Source organism: Monodelphis domestica, chromosome 2, assembly GCF_027887165.1.
Source record: "Monodelphis domestica isolate mMonDom1 chromosome 2, mMonDom1.pri, whole genome shotgun sequence".
NCBI classification, from domain to species: domain Eukaryota; kingdom Metazoa; phylum Chordata; class Mammalia; order Didelphimorphia; family Didelphidae; genus Monodelphis; species Monodelphis domestica.
The window spans coordinates 275,996,948-276,022,312 of NC_077228.1; the positions used below are offsets into that span (position 1 = coordinate 275,996,948).

Here is a 25,365-nt window from a genome sequence, read left to right on the forward strand (position 1 = left end):
CAATAGAAGGGAGGAAGAGGTTGGCATCAGGTAATACTTAAATCTTATGCTCTTTGGAATTGACTCACAGAGGAAAGAACAGTCAGATCCATTGGGGCAGAGAATTGTATTGTGCCCTAAAGAGAAGTAGAAGGGTTATAAATGGGCTGGTGGGGAGGGGAGCAATACAAGGGAGGGAGAGGTTAGGGGGTTGTTTAAAAGGCACCATAGTAAGAGGGAAATAATAAAGGAGGTGCTGGGAAGGGGAGTAACATTAGGGAGGGGAAAGGGGGAAGACTGACTAAAAGTGAAAAGTTGGAGGGGATGGTAGGAGGGTCAAAGTCAAAAAGGAGGGGAATACACAGACAGTAATCACAACTGAATGTGAATGGGATGAACTCACCCATAAAAAGGAAGTAGATAGCAGGATGGATTAAAAAGCAGAATCCTACCATATATTGTCTACAAGAAACACACTTGAGGCAGGTAGACATACACTGGGTAAAGCTAAGAGGTTGAAGCAGAATTTACTGGGCTGCAACTGACACAAATGTAGGAGTAACAATTATCTCCGACAAAGCTAAAGCAAAAAAAGATCTGATTAAAAGAGATAAGGAAGGTAATTACATCTTGATGAAAGGCAGTATAAATAATGAAGAAATATCAGTACTCAACATATATGCACCAAATGGTATAGCATTCTGATTTCTAAAGGAGAAATAATAGGAGCTTAAGGAGAAAATAGTAAAACCATACTAGTGGGGGACCTCAACCTTCCCCTGTCAGAACTAGATAAACCAAAAAATAAGAAAGAAGTATAGGAATTGAATGAAATGTTTGAAAAGCTAGAGCTAAAAGATATCTGGGGAAAAAATAGGGATAAAAAGGAATGTACCTTTTCAGCATTACATGGCACATATATAAAGATTGACCATCTTTTTATGACAAAGGGCATAAAAACATTGCAGAAAAAATGTAGGAAAGAAGAAATAATAAATGCAACATTTTTCTATTTGCTGTGCTACCTGACTGCCCTGATAAAATTTTTTTAAAAAATTAAAAAAAGTTTTTAAACCCATAACTTCTATCTTAGAAATATTAGTTCCAAAGCAGAAGAGCAGTAAGGACTAGGCAATGGGGATTAAGTGACTTGCCCAGAGTCGCACATATAGGAAGTGTCTGAGGCCAGATTTGAACCCAGGACCTCCCCATCTCCAGCCTGGTGCTCAATCCACTGAGCCATTGTGATCTGTTGCTCCTGTGATCAAGTCATTTTAAATGCAGCATTCTCTATTCAAGGACTATAATTTTTTTTTGTTTCTGGTTGGATTTATTGGTTATTGTGTTCTTTTGTTGGGGTAAATGATAATGGTTTCCTTGCCTGTGGGTTGTAAGAGCACTGTTTCAAGTCATTAATGAGTTGGTGATACTGCTTTTAACAAATAAACTCCATTTTTTTAAATTAATTTTTTTTTACCAAATACATGTAATAAATTTCCACATAAAATTTCCAAAATTATAAGATCCAAATTGTCTCTGTCCCTCCTCTGCCCAATCCTGGAGCTAGCAAGTAATTCAATCTAGAATAAACTCCATTTTTGAGAATGCAGACTGTCAAGGATTCCTGTAGGTATTTAAATTCATCTTTGGTCCTCTATATCCTATTCTCCAGATCTCACTAAGAAAACTGGTAAGGTAGATCCTGCCTCTCAGATGGGGTGGGGAGGGGAGAGGAGGGAGACAGGCTGCATTCACTGTCATGAAGAGGTGGTACACTCTCCAGCTTGTTTGGCACCATCAATTGAACCCTTCAAATGAGTTGATGTTGTTGCTGTTGGCTAGGTGGTGTTGAATGTAGCAGTACAGTCTGAAGTGGTAGTACTCAGGTACTGCCTGTACTCGAGCGGTCTGCCACCTAAGAGTGGTTGTTGCAGTGCCAAGGTCTTATCGACACAAGTCCACTAATATTTATCAAACAGCTCTTGTGTTTGGTACATGGAGGTCACAAACTGAATAGAAAGTTTAGAGCTTGCCCTTATATAATGTGATTTCATGTGTCATGTGTAGATGAAATACATGACATAGCAGAAAGAGCATTGTATTTGGAGCCAGAGAGCCTCAGTTTAATATCTGACTCCGCTGTGTGCTCACTGAATGACCTTAGCTGAATCATTTTACCTCTCTCTCGGCATCAGTTTCCTCATCTAGTAACTGTTTTCTATGCCATGGACCCTTTTGGGAGACTCAAAATACTGTTTAAATTGCACTTAAAGTGGGATAATCAAGGAAACTATTATGTTGAAATATAGAAATCAGAATATCAAAAAGAAAACAAATTCATGAACTCTAGGTTAAGAACCCCTGGACTATCTTTTAGGCTTTTTTCTATTTCTAAACCTATAATTCCATGTTCCTAAATAATGAGAGAATGCTGAGATAGTATATTTTCAAGTGTTAGATTACATGGTACAGATTGCAAGTGCTTCAGTAATGACTAGTACAAAGCCAACAGATGAGACTTTTATCTCCTTTCTAAAGCCAGATTCTTCTGCCCTCATCCTTCCTCTGCTTCTGATTGATCAGAGATCCTTGCTGTCCTTGTGTGCTCTCCTCATCTGATTAAGGTTGGCACATTGACTTGAAGTCATTTGTGAGGTAATGACTCTAATCGGAGAATTGAGAAGAAAGAAAGCACTAGTAAAAGTTGGAATCTTTGGTAGAACATTCAGCCAAAGGGATGGCAGGACAAAGTAGTCCAGAGTGTTTGTGTAGATCTCAAAACAAATTTGAGAATCTGATGTCTCTGTCATGCATCATATTTGCTTTGGATTTACCATTAAATACTGTAAAATAAGGAAATAATCTTCTCGATTATCTGTAGATCAGTCAAGAAGGAGCTCTTTGTCAATTTCTGTTTGTTGCACTCCCAAAGTCTGAGGGATGGCAATCATAGGAGATAGTACTTTAGTGGTTCACATCATAATGCATGATGCATTATGAACTCTTTGGACTTTACTTTCCTCATTTTCTCTGACCCAAGGATATCATGAGAAAAAATCAAAATTTACTAATAATGTGTGAAAATACTGTGAGCTTTCAGAATGACAGGGGCCCTTGACATCTAATGGCAATTATCTGTGCCCATTTCCTTTGATGCTGAGTGGGTTCTACAGGTAAATCACAGGCAATGACTGATCTGTTCCTAGTTGGAGCAGGAGCAACCCTCTCTGCTTTTTCTCAACTTGACTTCACAAAAGTTAGGTTTTCTCTACCCTAAAGAAAGGCTCCATAGATCCCTAGATAGCTGAATAAAAAGAGCAAGAATATTAGAATTTCTAAATCTTCACTAAGCAGTTTTTTCTCAGCCCATGCAACAAACATTAAATGCCTACTATATCATGCACTGTGCTAGACATTGGGACTATAAAGATAGAAATGAAACAGTCTTTGCCTTAAAGGAAGTTATGCTCTTTCTCTTTTTGGGGGGGAGTAGTGGTGGATGAGGGGGAGAATCAACTCGTATATATAATTAAAAAACAATATATACATAGAAATTACAAAGTAATGTGAGTGGGGATAGGAAATACTAATAGTTGAAGGAAATAGGAAAGGCCTCATGTAAAAAGTGATACTTGACTTGAACTGTGAAGGAAGCTAGAAATTCTAAGTGACTGAGGTGAGGAGAGAAGAGAGTGCATTCTAGCCATCCAGGCTAGCCTCTGCCAAAGCACAGAATCTGGAGATGGAATGTTGGGCATGAGCAGGAGAAAGGAGATTAATTTGACTATTGTAGAGAATCCAGTAAGTAATGTGTAATAAGCCTGGAAAGCTAGGTTAGTGTCAGTTAGGGCTTTAAATGACAGAGTAGTTTGTATTTGATTGTAGAAAATAGATGCACTAGAATTTTTGGAAAGACATGGTCTTGAGGACCAAAAGACTTGTGCTTTAGCAATATCAGTTTGGCCGCTATGTAGACGATGAATAAAAAGGGAGAAAGGTGGCCAATTAGGAGGGTTTTTCAGTAGTTCAGAGGTAATGAGGGCATGAACTAGGATGGGATCTGTTAGTGAAGAGAGAGGAATGGATTCAGGAAATGCTGTAAAGTAAGAAGCATAAGATGTGATAGCTGCTATATTTTGTGTGTGTGTGTGTGTGTGTGTGTGTGTGTGTGTGTGTGTGTGTACTGAATGAAAAGGAAGAATTGAGCATAACTGATGTTTGAACCTTGGTGACTAGAAGTTTGATGATGTTCTTGAGAAATAGGGAAATTCAGAAGATGGTCGAGTTTGGAAGAAAAAGAATGAGTTCTGTTCTAGAGATGTTCAATCTGAGATGCCTGTGGATTTGGACATTGAGTGGAAAATCTCCAGTAGGCAGTTGATATTTTGTGATGAAACTAGAGTTGAATATATCAATCTGGGAGTCACTTGGAACCCACAGGAGCTGGTGAGATCTTTGAGAGAGAAAAGAGAAGGTTGATGATAGAGCTTTGGGGTATATCCGCAGAAGGGGTGAAGAACATGGATGATTTTCATCAAAGGAAACAAGAATGGTCAGATAGGTATATTAGTAGAACCAGGAGAGAACTTGGAGAAAGAGAGTATATATTCAAAGAGAGAGGGTCAGTCAGTATTTTTTAAGCCCCTTCATCAAGAAGGCTTTGGCCTAAATTCCAGAAATACAGAGGAAAGCTAAAGATTCCTGTACTTTCAAGCTCACAGTCTAATAGGGAGACAACCTGCAAACAACTATGTACAAACAAGATATATACAGGATAAACTGAGAGTAATCTCAGGGAATGTATTGAGATTTAGGAAGGCTTGAAAAGATTTTTGTAAAAGGTAAGACTTCTGCTGAGATTTGAAGGAAGCTATGGAAGTTAGGAGATAGAGAGGAAGAGGGAGAGCATTTGAGGTATGGGGCAGAGCAAGTTCACTGTTCAGAGTCAAAAAATGGAGTGTTGTGTTTGAGCAATGAGCCAAGAGGTCAATTTCACTGGAATTGTAGAGTACATGGAGAGAAGTAAGGTATAAGAAGACTGGAAAGGTGGGAAGGAGCCAGGTAATGAAGAGCTTTATAAGCCAAATAGAAGATTTTATATTTTATCCTGGAGGCAGTAGGGAATCCCATGGAATTTATTGAATGAGAGGAGGTATCACAGTCAGACCTGTGCTTTAGGAATATCATTTTGAAAGCCAAATGGAGGATGTATTGGAGTGGAGAGAGATTTTGAGGCAGGGTGGCTAACCAGCAGGACCATTGGAATAGTCCACATGTGAGGTGATGAGGGCTGGTAACCAGAGCAGTAGCAGTGCCAGAGGAGGAGGAGTATATGAGAGTTGTTATGAAGGTTGAAGAAACAAGACTTGATCACTTGATTAGACAGGGGGTGGTGAGAGTGAAGCATTAAAGATACTGTCTAGGTTTTGAGACTGTGTGACTGGAAGAATGGTGGTACCCTTAACAGTAATGGGGAAATTAGGAAGGGTGGAGGGTTTGGGAGGAAAGACAATGAATTTAGTTTTGACATGTTGAGTTTAAGATGTCAATGGATTATCTACTTCTAGATGACTAGAAGAGTTGGAAATGTAAATCTGGAGAGGTTAGGACTAGACAAGTAGATCTGAGAGTTGTCTGTATAGAGATAATTGAAACTATGAGAGTTGATGAGATTACCAGTGAAATAGTATATATAGAGAAGAAGGTCCAGAACAGAGCTGAAGGGGACTCCCACAGTTATTGGACATGTATGGATAAAGATCCAACAAAGGAGACAGGAACCATCAGACAGGTAGTGAGAAGAGTGCCACACAAATTGTGTGAGGTGGAGTAAGTAGAACTTGGATCATAAAAGCGTATACAGATGCAGAAGAGTGAGAATAAGATAGGATCATATGCAGGATTGCTCAGAAAGAAAATACAGGAGCAGCTAAGGGAAAGTGTTTGGTCAACAAATTCCTAGGTTTGGCCACCAGGTGGCACCATGAACTAAATCAGCTTGGGGGCAAAGTGGAGAGGGCAGATTCAATTAACAAGAATTTATTGATGTGCAGGGAGGATAAAAGGAAAGAAAGACAATATAACCACTTTACCTATAAACAGATGTGCATGCATGCAAGCACAGACATGAAACATTCATGATTTTAGCAGTGTATGAGTTTCTACATATGTGGTTTCTGTTTTGTTTTGTTTCATCTAGTACCAAGGAGAGGAGTTATGACACTTAACTGGAAATTGCAGAAAATGTTGTCAGACCTGGGCAGCTTTTACTGGGCACCTCTACTTTTTGTTTTTGCTTTTTTCCCCAATTACATTTTTCTTTTAATTTTTATTATATTTCTTTTCCAGGTTATACATAGATACAATTTTCAATAATTTTTTTCTGACATTTTGCAATCCAAATTCTCCCCCTCCTTTTCTCTCTTCCCCCCATCCCTGAGATGGCAGGCAATATGATGATACAGTTTTATTTCCATGTTCATCATGTTTTAAAAGAAGATATGTTACTTATACAAGAAAAAACTCATTAAAAAATTAAGTGAAATATGGCATGCTTCAATCTGCATTCAGTCCCCATAGTTCCTTCTATGATGAGCAACAGCATTTTTCATCATGAGTCCCTTGGAGTTGTCCTGGATCCTTGCATTGTAACAGTTAAATCATTCAGTTTTGATCATTGTACTTTATTGCAGTTACTGTCCTGATTTTGCTCACTTCACTTTGTTTCACTAAATATAAGCCTTTCCAGTGAGCACTTCCACTGTGAACAAAAGTCATTTAACTTCAGTTGCCTCTCTGAGACACTTCCCTTTATAATATCTGGGGCCTTAGGACTCAAGAGGCAATAGAAGACAAGGACTGAAGGCTTGAATTCTAGTAATGAATGGCATTAATCTTTTTTTTTACCCTTGCCTTCCATCTTGGTTCCAAGGCATTAGAGTGGTAAGAGCTAAGCAATTCAGCGACTTGCCAAGGGTCACACAGCTAGGAAGTGTCTTGAGATCAGATTTGAACCTCTCACCTCTAGGCCTGGCTCAATGCTGCCCCAGTGGCTTCAATCTTAATTGCATGTGGAGTATTTCTGGGGACAAACTGGAAAAGTGGCTTGGAAGCCCACTGCAACTAATTCAATCAGTCAATAACTTTCATCCCCTATTTTTTTCTTCTTTACTCCAGTTTCTGATGAAGAAGGAGCCCATTTCTTAGCCAAGAACAACCTTTCTACTTTTACCTTTGTGCCAATTCCTTCTCATTTTTCTCCAATTTTTTTTTCTTACTCTACTGACTCCTCTGCTGCCTAGAAAATGTCCAGTATTCCCCAACTTAAAAAAATTTTTTTTCAAGGGACATTTAGGTGGCTCAGTGGACTGAGAGCCAACCTAGAGACAGGAGGTCCTGTGTTCAAATCTGACCTCAGACACTTCCTAGCTGGGTGACTCTGGGCAAGTCATTTCACCCCCACTGCCTAGTCCTTACCACTCTTCTGCCTTGGAACCTATACATGGTATTGATTCTAGGATGGAAAGTAAGGTTTAAAAAAATTTTTTTTTTCACTTGACCCTATCAGCACCTCAAACTATCATCATATATTCGTTTCCCGTTTTTCAAAAACTCATTAAAAAAAGTAATCTATACTGCTTGTCTCCACTTCTTCTCTCATTCACTTCTCAACCCTTTGTGATCCACCTCACACAATTTCCTTTTTTGAGTCCTCTATTTTTAATTATTAGTAATATTTTACTTTTCTTTCTCTTCTACTTTGTACCTCATGAAAAAGAAAGAAAAACAAATTTCCTCACTGGCCATATTAAAAAATATATATTTGTCTCATCCTGTGCCCAGAAACTCTATCTCACTTCTCTGTCAGTAGGTGGACAGCAACTTCATCACTGATCATCTATAATCATGAATGATCACTATTTTAATCATAGTTCTTTTAGCTTTCAAAATTGTTTGTGGTTACAGTGTTATTGTGTACATTATTCTTTTTTATTTTTCAGATAAATGAAATATCAGTGAATATTTTTTAAAGTCTACTTAATTGATTTAGAATATTTTTCCATGATTACACAATTCATGTTCTTTCCCTCCCCTTCCCCACCCACCCCTTCCAGAGCCATCAAGCAATTCCACTGGGTTTTACATGTATTATTGTTCAAAACCCATTTTCATATTATTACTATTTGCAAGAGTGATTTAAAGATAACATCCCCAATCATATCCCCATCAACCCATGTGATCAGGCAGTTGTTTTTCTTCTGTGTTTCTGCTCCCACAGTTCTTCCTCTGGATGTGGATAGCTTCTTATAAGTCCCTCAGAATCATCCTGAATCATTGCATTGCTACTCATAGAGAAGTCCATTATGTTTGATTGTATCACAGTGTATCAGTCTCTGTATACAATGTTCTCTTGGTTCTGCTCCTTTTACTCTGCATCAATTCCTGGAGGTCCTTCCAGTTCCCATGGAATTCCTCCAGTTCATTATTCCTTTTAGCACAATAGTATTCCATCACCACCAGATACCACAATTTGTTCAGCCATTCCCCAATCGATGGACATCCCCTCATTTTCCTATTGTTTTGCCACAACACAGAGCACGGCTATGAATATTTTTGTACAAGTATTTTCCTCATTATTTCTTTGGGATATAAACCCAGCAATGGTATGGCTGGATCAGAGAAGGCAGTCTTTTAAAGCCCTTTGGGCATAGTTCAAAATTGCTTTCCAGAATGATTGGATCAATTCACAACTCCACCAGCAGTGCATTAGTGTCTCATCATTAGTTTGCCACATCCCCTCCAACATTTATTACTTTCCTTTGCTGTCATATTAGCCAATCTGTTAGGTTTGAGGTGGTACCTCAGAGTTGTTTTGATTTGCATTTCTCTAATCAGAAGGGATTTAGAACACTTTTTCATGTGCTTTTTGATATTTTTGATTTCTTTATCTGAAAATTGCCTATTCATGTTCCTTGCACATTTATCAATTGGGGAATGGCTTGATTTTTTTGTACAATTGATGTAGCTCCTTTTATATTTGAGAAATCAGACCTTTGTCAGAGGTTTTTGCTATATTTTTTCCCAATTTGTGCTTTGCTTCTAATTTTGATTGCATTGGTTTTGTTTGTACAAAACCTTTTTAATTTAATGTCAAAATTATTCATTTTACATTTTGTAATATTCTCTATCTCTTGCTTGATCTTAATTAAATTCTTTCCTTTCCCATAGGTCCCAATAGCCATACTATTCTATGTTCATCTAATTTACTTATCATTTCCTTTGTGTACATTATTCTTAGTTCTTATCATTTCATTCTTCATTAGTTTACAAAAGTCTTCAAAAACGTTTGTGTTTGTAGTATTGATGTTATAGTATAAATTGTTCTGGTTTTGCTCGCTTCACTTTGTCTTTCTACGTTTCTTTGAAATCATCTGTTTCCTTATTTCTTGTAGCACAATAGTATTTCATCAATTTCTGTGCCATATTTTGTTCAGCCATTCCTAAATAGATGAGCATTTTTTAATTTTCCAGTATTTTGCCTCTACATAAAGAGCTACTCTAGTTAACCCAGTAGATAAAGCACCAGGTAGGGGATTTTGGAGGATTTGGGTTCAGATTTGGCCTCAGATACTTCCTAAGTGTGTGACCTTGGGCAAATCACTCAATCCTAATTTCCTAGCCCATACCATTCTTCTATCTTAGAATTGATTCTAAAAGAGAAGGTATGGGTTTAAAAAAAAAAAAGAGCTACTCTTAAGTATTTTTGTACATGTAGGACTTTATCTTTTTCTTTGACCTCTTGGATATAGGTTTAGTTGAGTTGTTTAGTAACTGTGTATAATTTTAAATTAAATTTAATTGCTTTTCAGAATGGATGTACCTATTCAAATAAGTCCACCAATTTCTTTTTTCATCACTTACACATATTCCCTTTTATTCCTTTTTTTCCCTCTTTCCTGTACCTTAGGAAAATATATATTTACCTCCTACCCCCTTTTCTTTTATTTTTCTTTCATTTATAGATCAACAAAAATCCTTAATTATGGCTTATAAGTTGTAAGAGTAATGCTTGTGACATGCCTTTCCAATTACAGGCCATTATGGAAAAAAAGCATTGTGTTTCAAAGTGAAGTTGAACATTATAAATAGTATTATCATTCTCTAAAACTCCCCGTAATTTATAGAAGTCCCTTTAAGGATCCCAGGCTTTAACATCTACTCTAATTAAACCTATTTTTTCTTAAACACATTTGATATGTGAAAAACCATTACTTTTAAAAATTGTAGTGCTTTCTAATTATTTTATTGGGTTTAGGGTTAGGAGAACTAGTACAATGCACATACACATTGTCTTAAGAATGATGGGAAGAGCACTGCTGCAGTGAGTAAGAGAGGATCCTGGAGAGAAGCAATTATAGCCTGTGTGTACCTAGGCTCCAGGAAGTAAGCAAACTTTTACCTGGCAGAAGGATGCTTTTCCTTGGCATCATTCTGTTAGGCACTGAGGGGAGGCAGAAGGTTCAAAAGGCCCAAATTTGTCCTTTCCTACTGTGAACTGTAGACCTGGTGGGAAATGCAAGGAGTGAGAAATCTGAAATATTGTTTTAACCCTTCTCACTGAGTAAGGTACCATGACTTGTATGTATATAGCCCATTTAGCTCTTTTTTTCTTCATTTATTAAACATTTATTTTCTTTCCCTGCCTTACTTCCTTTACCCCAATCCCATGGGAAAGCAAAATTCTTATAGCAAATATGCAATGTTAAACTAAACAAATTCCTATGTTGGCCATGTTCACTTTATGTCTCATTCTGTGTATTTATTTCATCACTTAACTGTCAGGAAGTGGTTAGCATTCTACATCACTGATCCTCTGGAATCATGGCTGATCATTGCATTGACTAGATTTCTTAAGTCTTACAAAAGTATTCATTTTAAAAAATGGTGTTATGAATTGTTCTCTTTATTCTGCTCCTTGCTCTGTATTATTTCATAACAATCTTCCCAGTTTTTCTCTTTTATCATTTCTTATAGTACAGTGAAATTTCATCAGTTCATTTCAGTGAATTTGTTCAGCTGTTCACCAGTCAAGTCATTCTCTTAGTTTCTAGTTCTTTGTCACTACAGTAAAACTTGCTATACATGTTCTTGTATATGTAGGAACCTTTTCCTCTTAATTTGCTATCTTTGGGGTATAGGACTAGTAGTTCTATCAAAGAATATATAGTTTAGTGACTTTTTAGGTATAGTTTTAAATGTCTTTCCAGAATAGTTGGGTCAGTTCACAGTGCCACTTGCTGTACATCAATGAACCTATTTTCTTGAAGCCCTTTGTCAGCTTTGCCTATCTGATGAATGTGAGGTAGAACCACAGAATTTCTTTAATTCTCACTGCTCTAATTATTAGTGTTGGAGCAGTTTTTCCATTTCTCCATTTCTGTAGCTCTGGAAGGCTTGACTTTCTTGAGAACTTCTTATGAATAGCTTTTGACCATTTATCAATTGGGGAATGATTCTTAGTCTCATGAATTTGAATCATTTTCTTACATATCTTGGAAATGAAAAATTTATCAGAATGTTGCTGCAAAGATTTTTTTTCTTGTTAACTTCCCTTTCTAATATTAACTGAGCTGTAGTTGCCTTTTAAATTTTATTTAAAATTGTCTATTTTATCTTCTGTGGTCCTTTCTATGTTTTGTTTGGTCACATATTCTTCCTCACTGTAGCACTGAAAGGTAATTTCCTTGCTTCTCTAATTTGTTTATAGTATTAATTTTTATATCTTTTAAGTCATATATCCTTTTGGATTACCATCTACTTTTCTCAGAAGCTTTTGTCAAATAGTGAATCCTTAAAGCTCCAGTAACTGGGATTTAAGGTCCCCCCCCCCCCCCCCCCAAGAAATAATAAATATCTTGGTGTATTAAGAGAAGAGAATCCAGGAGGAATAGATGACCGTAGTCTTTTTTCTCTCTCTTTCCATTACTCTTTTGTCACTATCTGTTTCACCAATAGTTAGTTTTCTAATCTTCTTTTCCTTAGGCAGGGGACTAGACCAAATGAATTTCTATGGTCCCTTCCAGGTTTCTAATGTTGTGTCAGTAGTTCTTAAATATTTGTTTACCAGTTATCTGTAAAGCAAGTTCCCAAGATATCCACAAGGGACCCACGGTGAAAAATGCTATTCACAGCCAAAGAAGAAACTACTGAGATCTGATTACAGATCAAAGCATGCCATCTTCTTTATTTCCTTCATGAGTATTTTTATTGTATGTGTGATATGTCTCTTTTCTCTTAACATGAGCAATATGGAATTGTATGTTGCATGAAAGTACTGGCATAACCTATATCAGACTGTTTACCACCTAGGGGTTAGGGGAAGGGCTGGATGTGAAAATCTGAATCCTAAAATATTAGAAAATAATTGTAAAAAATTGTTTCTACATGTAACTCAAAAAAAAATTTTAATTGTTCAACAAAAGAATGAAATCTTGACCTGTCTTAACTTGCCTAAATATCTTTTTTTCTCTTTTTTTTTTCAGAATCTTCCACAAGCCTCAGTGGATCTGACAGTGAGAATGAGGAGAAAAGACCTGTGTCTAGCTCTTTTAGCAATGACTTTAAAGCCGACTCCCTTGTGGAGGGCACCTCCTCCCGCTATTCCATGTACAACAGTGTTTCCCAGAAGATGATGGTATGTTAGAGCCTTTGTTTTGGAAGGTTTGCCATTGTTTGAGAGAAGGGAAATCTACATTCAGGGTAGAGAGAAAATTTTTCTAGTTACTTTCTTGATGGAGATTCTGGGGAGGGTATGACTACTTTTCTAAACTAATTGAGACATTCTAACATAGTACATGTTAGAAATGAGTGCTAGGGACAACTGAAGCAAACTAATTTCTCTTGGTTTGGACAGAGGAAGATTCTCTTCTGATCTCATTATTAGACTTGGCATTTCAGTTATATTAAAATCTCTATTCAGATGCACACACTCAAAACAAAGGTATCTTGTTGTTATTACAATGCATTCTCAGGTATATATTTATAAATGAATAGAAATTGTAGTCAGACACCCTCACTAATGTCAGACTTAATAAGATGTCTGCTTTTCCGGAGATTTTTAGCAACTTCTGGAGTCTATAATGAATGGAAAGTGGAGCTATCTTTCTCCTTCTCAATCAGAGTTGGTTAAGTTCTTTTCCAGGGGAAAGACTTTCTTCTTGGAAGGATTCTCTTACTTTCATCATCTGTACAAAACTGATATTATGGCAAGAGGAGATTAAGCAGGAAATCCGAGTCTTTTTGACTCTGCATTGGAGATAGAAACTCATCCACTAGTTAGAACAGTGTATAGAGTAGCTGGTCACTTTTAAAAATCTTATTTCTCACGTCTCTGTTGTATTAGGACAGTAATAGGAATAATAGCTTCTGAAGTTATAGGCAGCATACACATTTCAGACCATAAACATGGGAGGTAGGAAAATAGGACTTTGGGGGTTTGTGGTTCTGGGTAACATGAGAAAAAGGTAACCCCCTCCTTTAACACAGAGGATGAATTTGTGACTATAATGAGAATTTGATCAAGCCATTGAGGTCATATTTAATTCTTCCATGTGTGTTGATGATGTCACATCTCTTAGTTGGGGACCTCTGTAGAAAGATGAGTTCCTGGTAGAAATTATAGCTTCTGGGGATCTTCCTTGTATCTTATTAGGTAGTGGCCTGTACCATTTGGGATATGGTCCCCCTCTCCTCAGGGTGGTATAACTGATTAGTTATGCCAGGATTTGGTGTAATCTTTGTGAGCAATTGTGCCTTTATTACAGTTTCACCATACCAGGATCCTATTGTGCTTTTCTGCCCTCAGTTTTACATGATGAAAGATTCAAGTTAATTATATGATTAAGCAGCTCACTGCACCCCTTGTTGCCCTTGCCTCATTAGGGTTGTTCTTCTGAACCAGAGTGATGTAGAGGTTACCCCCTTGAAGCACTTTCATTTTAAATTATATTCCCTTTATCACCTTTATGCTCTGAATCTACTTTTCACTTAATCAGGGGAATTAGCTAGAAGGGCAGTCCTATGAACCTCCAGTGAGATTCATTAAATGTTCCTGGTGCTTTAATTACAGCTTTGTGGTTTTCTCTCATTCAACTACCAGTTGGCCTGGCTATACACTCAACTGAACACAGTTACCATCACTAATTATCACTAATGATGCTCCATCATTTCTCTCTTTTTCAGGCAAAGATGGGCTTCCGGGAAGGTGAAGGCCTGGGCAAACATAGCCAGGGTCGGAAAGACATTGTCGAGGCCTCTAATCAAAAAGGCCGAAGAGGCTTAGGGCTGACACTAAAGGGTTTTGACCAGGAACTCAATGTGGACTGGAGAGATGAGCCAGAGGTAACTAAAATCAAATTTTGTCTAGTTTTGGGCACCACATCTTAGTTGGGGTATCAATATATTGGTATATATCCAGAACAAGGGGACTTAGTGGTGTGAAGATTCTGGAAACCATTTCATCTAAAGAATAGTTGAGTCAGGGATACTTAGTTCGAAGAGGTCTAAAGGGATACAGTTATCTTAAAATATTTTAAGGCCTTTTATGTAGAGGGGGAAATAGACTTGTTCTCTGCTGCTTAGAAGAGAAAAGACTAGGACCATTGTTGGTAGAGGTTGCAAGAAGCTGCTTTTTATTCAATGTAAGAAAAAGGCTTCTAACAATTCAAGCTTTGGGAGAATGGAATGAGCCATCCTATGAGATAATGAGCTTCCTGTCATTGAAAGTATTCAAGCAGATTCTGAATGACATCAAGTTAAGGATATTGTATAAGAGATTCTATTTTGATTCCTAGGTGATCTAGATGACCTCTAAGAGGTCTTTTTTAACTTTGAAGATTTTATGATATCTTGAGTCCAAATTGTCATTTGTTTATCAGTTAGTCCCATGTGATATTTACAGTGTGTTTATTTTTTTTGTCATAATTTGGGCTCCCATTCTGTTTTAGCTGTGAAGATATCAAAAAATGCCTTTCTTTTATTGGACTTAGGATGTTAGTTGGTATTTTGTGTTTGTGCCTGATACTCCAATTCAGGGAGGAGATCTAGTGAGCATAGAAGATTATAAAAACCAAATAAGGTTTTATTGTTGTAAGACACTGAAATGCCAAGAGCTAATGAATTCTGGTGGTAGTCCTGCTGAGTTGCCTTGTGGCTGCTAGGGGAAAAGACCAGCATGTGACAGTGAGGGTTTGGGTAAATATTTGTAATTGGTTGTTACATGTAGCCTTTTTCTTCAGAAGTGCAGAACACTTTCTCTGGCCTCATTTGTATGGAAATATACAAAAAATCTGGGTATTCTCAGTAAAACAGAATTAAAACTGACTATTTAATCTCAAGTCTGCTAAAGCAAGCCTCCTGTAATTGTGTTCTTAATGATTGGAGAGAACAGAACATTTGGTTGTGGCCTATTCTAAACTCTCAAGTTGAGATAATATGTTAGTTTAGAAAAATTGTCCATAACTAGGATCAGAGGCAGTAGTAGATGGTTGTCTTTATCTAAAGTCATACTAAACAGGGCAGTTAAGGGGCTCCTTGGATAGAGCATTAGGCCTTGGAGATGAGAAGTTCTGGGTTCAAATTTGGATCCAGATATTTCCTAGTTGTGTGACCCTGGGCAAATCACTTAACCCCAATTGCATAGCCCTTACCACTCTTCTGCCTTAGAACCAATACTTTGTATCAATTCTAAGACAAAAAGGGTAAGGGTTAAAAAATTAAAAAAAAAAGTCATACTGGGGGATCTGGAGTGAGTTCCTGGAATCCTGTCAGCTGTACCTGGTAGCCTTCAGTGATTCCATTTGAGGGGAGATGTGCCTAGTGTATCTGCCACTCTGCAGCCAGACTTTAAGCAATTAGATCTGCCTTGTATTACCATTTTAGAACTTTTGTAAAGCACAATATTATCTTTTAATTAGAAAATCTTTATTAGTATCTTTTGTTTTTATATTATATAAATTTCCAAATATAACTCTAACTCTTCTTCAGGGAGCCATCTAGTCCACATAGGATATGGGTATTACTAATTTTATAGCTGTGTATGACCTCAGGGCTAGACATGCCTGACAGCCGGCACTCATAATTGGGGTTTGTCACCTCTCTATTAAGAGAACAGAGTTAGATTTGAGTGTTAAACTTGACAAGGTACTGATTTTTTAACTGAGATGGCCCAGAATTATTGGAAGTAGCACTTTATTTAGCTGGCTTTCGATCATTATTATTGTGTATAATGCTTTAGAAAAAAGCCAAAAGAGAGAACTGTGATCTGTGATCTTTCCTGATTTTTGGTGGGGGAAATCTTAAGGTTTAGAAGGCAATTCCAAGGCCCTAGAGCAATAATGGTGAACCTTTTAGACACAGCATGCTGTGCCCTGCTCCCCTAGATACCTAGTGCCCCCTACTCCCACCCCTTACCCCAGACAGGAGCGGGAGAAAGGGAGGGAAATGGCACAGGCACTCCACTCAGGAGTGGAAGGGAGTAAGTGAAGGGAGTAAGCACTTCCATTGGGACAGAGGGTTGGGGAGGCATGGTGGAGAAGGGGGGAAGGGAACAACTCCATTCGAATCTCTCTGTCTTTCTAGTAACTAATTATAACAGGCAACAGTGTGCATGGCCACAGAGTTCTCTGAGTGCCAAAAGTTCACTATCATGGGTCTAGAGGTTAGCTTGAAGCTAGAGGTTTTGGAGCTAGACTAACTGAAGAACAAAGGCTGGATCTTAAACATCATACCAGTTCCCAGCCTAGGTCTATGCTAATTTATTCTTTACTTCTTAATAATAGCATGGTAAAGTTGAAAGTTAGAAGACCTGGGTTTGAATCCTGATAACATTTATATTCTCTTGGTCAAGACACTTACTTTTTCTTGGTTTCTGTTTCTTCATCTGTAAAATGAGAGAGTTGAAATGAAAAAGCACTCAAAAGTTGCTCCCAACTCTAAAATATTATAATGTTGTTATAATGTTATTTCCACATTTCTTTCCTTTTTTTTGTTTAAATTCTTACTTTCCATTTTAGAATCAATACTGTATTAGTTCCAAGGCAGAAGAGCAGTAAGGGCTCTTGTAATGGGGGTTAACTGACTTGCCCAGGGTCACACAGCTAGGAAGTATCTGAGGCCAGATTTCTATACTTCTTTCTTCCCTTTCCTCTTGCTTGAGTCTTTTTCGCTTGATTTGATTGAGAGTACTTCAGAACCTGAAAGGTTTCCAGCAAGGTTTCCTTTGCAAAAGTAATTAGTCTTACCCATGTATTTTGCTCTCTTTGTAGCCAAGTATCAGTGAACAGGTGTCATGGTTCCCGGAATGCACCACTGAAATTCCTAATACCCAGGAGATGCGTGAGTGGATGACTGTAGGAAAGGTAAGATTATACGCAGAGAACACCCTTCATTTTTGACACTAATCTTCTGAATTTTCTCTATCTCAGTTGGATTTGATTCAGCAATGCAGTTTAGACAAATTTGTGAGAGGAAGTTGCTTGACTTTACTGGCAGGAGCTAGGTTTCCTCAGGTTAAGTTTTAATAATATATGCCTAGGAGACTTGGCATGGTTTTCCTTGTAGCACTTACCTTATTGGTCAGAACAAAATGCCTAATTTCTCTCTTAGTGTTGCTTTTCTCAACCATTACCTGATGGAATTTCTCACTGGTATGTTTTAGATCATGCAAAGTATCTTTTCTGCCAGATAATTGAAAAGTTAAAAAGTTACAGTCCTTTCCCTCAGGCAGCATGAGAGAAAATGAAAGGCTAGTTAGGGAGTTGTAGAGAATTTCCCTAGGAATATTTTTTTTCTTTAACCCTTCTATTCTGTCTTAGTAACAACTTGAAGAGAGAAAGGCAAAGGCTAGACAAATGGGTTAAATGACTTGCCTCAGAGTCACACAGCTAGGAAATATCTGAGGCCAGATTTGAACTCAGTTCCTCTGGACTCTAGCCAGGTACTCTATCTAATGAGCCACCTTAGCTGCCTCTTACCCCCAACCCCCAATGAAGAATTTTAAGAATAAAGCAACCAAATACCTTCCTAAGATAATCCTGGATGGATCCTTTAAGATACTGGCATTTGTGACTTTTTATAGTCTCTTGAGCTCTCTTATAGCCATATAAAACAGGATCTCATTGGGATTTCCTCTCCTTTCTGACCTATTTTAGGAGTTATCCTTGGAAGGGACCTTAAAGACCACATAAACCAACCCTCTTATTTTTACTGATGAAGTAGCTAAGGTTCAAAGGATTTAAGAGATTTCATACCTCTCTTCTGATTGCCTGAGTTTTATACACTACTTGGCACATAGTAGGCACTTAATAAATGCTTATTGAGTGACTGACAAACTATTTATGGTATCTTGAATACAGCCCCATTACCTTTGAGAATTCGTATTTAATGTAGGTCAGATACCACCTCTCCTAAGAAGCTTGGTGGAACCCCCCCATCATTAGGGTTCTTTCCTTTCTTTAAGTTTCCTAGAGTACTTGATCTTCTTTGATACTTCCTTGACCTCTTCTGTCTTCCTAAGGGGGGGGGGACTTAATTTTGGTCTTACTCCTTGAATTTTAGTTAATGAATATTTGTTGAATTGAATTGTCCAAGGTCAAAAAGAAATAAGTAACCCCAAGATTCAAATTCATAGCCTGAAACGTTCTGTTTCATGCTCTTTCCTGCTTTAATTCTTAAGGAGATTGTAAACTCATGGAAGGCAAGCAGGGTCCACTTTTAAAAACTTTAAAAAATAATTCACATGTTATGTCCAGTCATTTTTTAGTCATTTCTGACTCTGTCACTCCATTTGTGGTTTTCTTGTTAGTTTGCTGTTTTCTTTAGTTGATTTTATAGATGAGGAAACTGAGGGCTGTAGGATTAACCGACTTGTCCAGGGTCACACCACCCATAAGTATCTGAGGCTAGATTTGAACTCGGTTGTGCCACCTAACTGCCCATACTTGACATGGACTTGTTTATTTGGCTTACTCTCTTCTCTTATAAAATCCTGTGTGTATACTCTTATTGCTCTTTAGGATACATTATATCTAGAAAGCATATCTTTAAGGAAGTGAAGTTAGAAATTTCTTTTTATATTATATAAGAATGTTCATGAAGAACCTTATAGAAGTAACAATTACTTTACCTACTTATTTAATAATACATTGAGATGAGAAAGCATTCTGGGATAACTGCATATGTTAAGGTGTGTTAAATATTTAACTTATATTCCATATAAAGAAAAAATGTATCATAATTTAGGGCTATATATCTTTTAAAAATATGAGTATCTTTCAAATATATTGAAACTAAAAGTTAAATAGATGAGCTGACTGCTGCACATACTTTATCCTAGACCCAATTATATGTAAAGTAGCCATTTTATTAAAGGAATAATTGAAGCCAGGAAGGTAAATGACCTTGAAGTAAACCCATTTCCAGCTTCTGTTCTTCTAGTAACCTTCTTAGACACTTTTGGTGCTTGAAGAGACTTAAGAATCTTCTGACTGAATAAAACTACAGGAGGTAAAGAGCAATTATCCAAGTTCTAATTTGCCTATATTAAACATTCTTGTTCTTACAAGATGTACCACAAGCTTTTCGTAACCACAAATGAATAGAACAGGTTTAGCATAGACTTCTACTTCCTGTGTCTTCCTATTCTTTACCTTCCTGAGCTCTAGAGAAAGGCAGTTTGGATGTCTTTCTTTCTGTTTGCTTTCTCTGATAATATTCACAAATGTATTTTTAATCTATGTGGAATTTCAGTGTCCTGACAAATGTATCTTTCTATCTATATAGCCTGAAGGGTTTTGGGTCCTTCCCTATTCTCCTCAGGGAATGAAGTATCTACTTAATACCTAGTTCAAATTAGTGACTTGAATCCTGACTCTTTGCTCATTTAGTATATGGGAAGGACAGCTAGGTGGCACAGAAGATAAAGTGCCAGGCCTGGAGTTGGAAAGACTTGGTTCAAATCTGCCCTCAGACACATCCTAGCTGTGTGACCCTAGGTAACTCACTTAACCCCACTTGCCTAGCCTTTACTGCACTTCTGAAGACAGAAGGTAAGGGTTTATTTAAAAAAAAATAAAAGGAAAATGGGACCTTTTCAATTCCATGTCTTCCAGGGAACTTGATCAACTTATAGACCAGCTAAAATTGGCTCCCAAAGTGCCAAATTTTAGATATGAAAACCCTAAAACCTTTGGAGATGAATTCCCATCTTCTCTATGTACCCTGATATGGTTGATCCCCCCCATCCCCCATGTCTTCTCATTTGACATTTACCACCGCCCACTCCCTCACCCCGGTTTAGTCAACAAACCTTTATTAAATGTTTCTAATCCACAGGATGCTTACTCTATGGGTAGGCATTGTGCTAGATGACAAACAAATGAGAAAATAGTTGATGCTGTTTCACATCTTATATTCTATTAAGGGAGACAATATGTATATAATTAGCTATATACAAAATAAAGACTAAGTAATTGGATGGGGTAGTTACTAATTTCCTGGAGACTCAGGAAAGGCTGCATATAAACTTAAACCATGGGCTTAATATAAGGAGTAAATAAAATTGTCCTGTATTATTGAGATGGTACAGAGAGAGGAGTCAGGAATGTTTTTGAATGCATTAGCCCAAATTCCAGGGTTCTATACAGCTTCTGTAACTAAACTAAATTTAAGATTCACCTTTTGTCTGAGTCTTTTTTCAGAGTCCTGCCATTTCTCTGCAGTCTATACCCAGTCTGCTTTGCTTCCTTCATAGCCCATGTACTTCTGATGTTACCAAGTCACAATTCTACTTTCAGTATCCCAAGCCCATAGCCTGCCCTTCAAAAGTGTCCCTTTTACAGGCTTAAAAATGAGGAAAGTATAAGAGCATCTAGGTGGCTCAGTGGATTGAGAATCCAGGCTTAGAAATGTAAGGTCCTGGGTTCAAACCTCACCTCAGAAGCTTCTTAGCTGTGTGACCCTGGGCAAGTCATTTAACCCCCATTGCCTAGCCCTTACCACTCTTCTACCTTGGAATCAATACACAGTATTGTAGTGTATGTATTGATTCCAAGACAGAAGGTAAGGGTTTAAAAAAATGAAATATATACTATGGTTATAATTCCTCCAATATAATTTCTTTAAGAAGCCAATTCTTCTTACTCAGCCCTCCCCAGGTTTTAGTTAGGTATGATAATTACTTACTTTTTTCTTATACCTTTCTATCAGAGGAAGATGGTAATTGAAGATGAAACTGAGTTTTGTGGGGAAGAGCTTCTGCACAGTGTCCTGCAGTGCAAGGTAGAGTGTCTGGTACATAATAATAATAATACTTAAATCCATGTTGAATTGGAAGTCTACAGTCTACTGGAGCTCTTTACTGGGTAGGCTGAGGAGAGATCTTTTCTGCATATACATTGCTTAGGTTTTTCTTAGGCTAAACACATTTTTTTTTTGAGATGAAATCTAGATTGGTATTAATGAACCCTTCCCATTTCTCTGTGGTGTCCATTACCTGCTTTTTCTTTCTGGTAATTTTCTTATCCTGCATCAGTAGAGTGACCTGGTAGCTATTGTCAGAGACAGAAGGAATGTGGTTTGGGTAATAGTAAATAGAAAAGGAAATAGGTCGAGAGGGACAGAGAGTTCAGGTGGGAATTTCTTATTACATTATCCTCCACAGAGCTTGGTTTTTGGCCAGGAATGTCTTCCCTGAGATTTGGCTGGCAAAGGATTCAGCATTGAGGGCTGGCTTCTTAAGAATGGGACTTAGATGAAGGGAGAACTTTTCTTTTTTCTAGATGCCAAGCATTACCAGGAAATCACAATCTCATTTTTCCCCCTTTCTAATTAACAGTCTCCCAAAGAGCTAGGTTTGAGTGATCCTTAACATATTCACTCTTCCCTTTGGGAAAGAGAAACAGCTGGGTATGACATCTGGGAATTAGCAATATCAAGAGAGACTTATTTACACAGCACTAACCCAAACCTCTGGAGGGTTCAGAACAGGAGAGAGTCAAGATGCTAAAGTCTTGGAGGGTTCCTGTGGCTGAGACATTGGTGTGATATGCTAATTTAGTATTTTTGGTTTTCCATTAACAGAGTGTATTTGATGTCTTGGATGGAGAAGAGATGCGTCGAGCTCGGACCAGGTCCAACCCCTATGAAATGATACGGGGAGTCTTCTTCCTAAACAGGTTTTGTGGCCACTTTTCTCTCTCCTCATTTTCTAACTTTTCTTTTTATCTTAGATTCAGCTTCTGGGTAGTTTGAATGTTAAAAGTTACAATTTTCCTCTTTTGCTATGTTTCAGAGCAGCAATGAAAATGGCTAACATTGACTTTGTATTTGATCGTATGTTTACGAACCCAAAGGACTCCTTGGGGGTAAGAACCAGTCTTTCTTTACTTTTTACTCTAGCACCAAGCAGATCTAAGTGCAAGATTTTCCACTTAGTAAAATCTGGGAGCATGATGCAATATGAACTCTGCTTTGGATTTTTCTGTGGTTTCCAAGCCAACCAGAAAGTGATGTCAAGAGAAGGAAACACTGTCCCGGCAAGCAAAAAATCTTGGTTCTTATCCCCATGGTCAACTTGCCACTTAGTAGTTATGTGATTTATAGTTATATTTCTCAGAGGCTCAATTCTCTTACATATAAAACAGGGATAATGATATTCTCCTATCATTAGGATAGGAGGGTGGGGAGTGAGACTAAGTAACTTCTTGAAATCCTAAAAACACATACACACATTGCAAAAAACAATAAATATATGTGTGTATACATGTGTGAACACATATACATACACACACATGAAACATGCATGTAAACGCGCGCGAGCGCGCGCGCGCGCGCGCGCGCGTGTGTGTGTGTGTGTGTGTGTGTGTGTGTGTGTGTGCGCGCGCGCGCATGTGTGTAGCTTCATTTGGATTTGCAGGTCCAGCTTGGAATTAAAAGGATTATTATTACCCACTCAGAATTGCTAATTTAAAAAATTTATCCTGCTCCTTGAAGATAAAGGCTTTTGAAGACTACTGATAGCTAGCTAATCATTGTGTTGTCTCCCCCATTTCAAATACTCCTTGATTTTTGGAATGCTAGAGAGATTTGCTTTCTGAGGCCTTATGTTTCAGCTTGTACTTTGATAGGTGCTTCACAAGTGTACATGCTGGTTGGTGCACCCAAGTATCCTATAGACATTTACCACTATTAGGCATTTTTCCACTTCCCAAATACAGCAGCTAGCAGGAAAAGACTTTTAGAATTGGTGCTTTGAGAAAATTTAATTGGAATAATGTTGATTTAGTTTTCCAAGTTCCAAAGGATTTTCCCTAAGCCCAACAGTAGAGGAATTTTGTCTAGCTTATGGAAAGACACAGCATCATTCTGGGCTTTTAAATGTAAATGCCTCCAGCACCTGTTATCTGCTTATTAGTTTTTGCTATCATGAAGTCACCAGGACAATACCACTTGTACTAAGGGTTGAAATGTTGATTATACAGAAAAAAGATGCCTGTTGTTTGGGGTAAGGGATGTTCTTGACTTGAATTGGTTGCTTATAGCCATAGAAAATTGCCCTTTGAGAGGGCGATCCTCTGATTCCTTGAGGAGAGGATACTAGGTGTTTTCTTTCCTTCACTATTCACTCAGTACCAAATTTTGAAAGCCAAATCAAATAGGCTGTTTTTGTTGTTGTTGTTTTTCTGGAGAGCACAATAGATCCTGTCAGCAGTCACAACCAACCATCTTGGAGGATGAATTTCCCTTGTGCTAGGTCAAGTTTGCAGAATCGAAGTCTAGGGACTCTTGAAGGGTTGGGGGAGTTAAATTCAGGGGGTTCCTGCAGGGCTTCCAGGGTTTAGAAGATACTTCTCTAAAGTTTTGAACTGGAGAACAAGGAAGATAAAGTACAAGGCCTGAAAGACACAAAGAAGTCAAGGAATTTTAGCTGTTCATTAGGAGGGTAGAGAGAACCTGGAAGAGAAATCATCAGGACAAAGGAATACCGATTATGAAGAATGGTAAGAGGTGAGATAAAGAGAAAGCTGAACCAAGAGCTTTAAATTTTAATTCTTTGTTAAAGAATCTTTGCCTTTGGGCACTTAAAAAAACCTAAAATTTACCTTCTTTCTTAGAATTGGTACTAAGTATAAGTTCCAGGACAGAAAGGGTTAAGTGACTTGCCTAGAGTCACACAGCCAGGAAGTATCTGAGGCCAGATTTGAACCCAAGTCCTCCTGACTCCAGATCTAGTGCTCTGTCTACTGAGTCACCTAGCTGTCCCTTTTAAAAGGGCACTTTTGAAACACTCTCTGTGTACTAGAAAAAACTTCAGAAAAACAAGAAAAATGTGAACAATACTGATTTCATAGAACTGATATTGCAGCATACTTTTTGTTAGAGAAAATTTATTATTTTATTTTATAGTTCTTTTAAATTTATTTTAAATTTATTTATTTTTAAATTATAAATATAATTATATATAAATATAAAAATATATTATTTTATTTTTTATTTATAGTTTTTAATGTTTTTTTATTTTTTTATTTATAGTTTTACATCATATTATAGGTTTTAGCTTAAAACTGCATCAAGACTTTTGAAATACACAGGAACTATATGAACACAACTACAAAACACTTGCCACACAACTAAAACTAGACTTGAGCAATTGGAAAAACATTAACTGCTCATGGGTAGGACGAGCCAATATAATAAAAATGACCATCCTACCCAAACTTATTTATCTATTTAGTGCCATACCCATGGAACTCCCAAAAAATTTCTTTACTGATTTGGAAAAAACCATAACAAAGTTCATTTGGAATAACAAAAGATCAAGGATATCCAGGGAAATAATGAAAAAAACCACATATGATGGGGACCTTGCAGTCTCAGACTTCAAACTATATTACAAAGCAGCAGTCATCAAAACAATTTGGTACTGGATAAGAGACAGAAAGGAGGATCAGTGGAATAGACTGGGGGCAAGTGACCTCAGCAAGACAGTATACGATAAACCCAAAGATCCCAGGTTTTGGGACAAAAATCCACTATTCGATAAAAACTGCTGGGAAAATTGGAAGACAGTGTGGGAGAGATTAGGAATTGATCAACACCTGACACCCTACACCAAGATAAATTCAAAATGGGTGAAAGACTTAAACATAAAGAAGGAAACCATAAGTAAATTGGGTAAACACAGAATAGTATACATGTCAGACCTTTGGGAGGGGAAAGACTTTAAAACCAAGCAAGACATAGAAAGAATCACAAAATGTAAAATAAATAATTTCGACTACATCAAATTAAAAGGCTTTTGTACAAACAAAACCAATGTAACTAAAATCA

The 25,365-nt window shown here is 37.5% G+C and overlaps 1 protein-coding gene across 2 annotated transcripts in view; it reads left to right on the plus strand.

Moving 5' to 3' along the window:
* The window catches only part of CMTR1 (cap methyltransferase 1), a 74,032-nt gene that overhangs the window by 20,356 nt on the left and 28,311 nt on the right, over nt 1–25,365 (plus strand). For both annotated transcript variants that reach the window (XM_001379166.5, XM_016431030.2), the window contains exons 3-8: nt 12,522–12,673; nt 14,221–14,379; nt 17,304–17,396; nt 21,244–21,315; nt 22,117–22,211; nt 22,328–22,400. In XM_001379166.5, the coding sequence (XP_001379203.2) occupies nt 12,522–12,673; nt 14,221–14,379; nt 17,304–17,396; nt 21,244–21,315; nt 22,117–22,211; nt 22,328–22,400 (644 nt within the window). The remainder of the gene's footprint in view (nt 1–12,521; nt 12,674–14,220; nt 14,380–17,303; nt 17,397–21,243; nt 21,316–22,116; nt 22,212–22,327; nt 22,401–25,365) is intronic.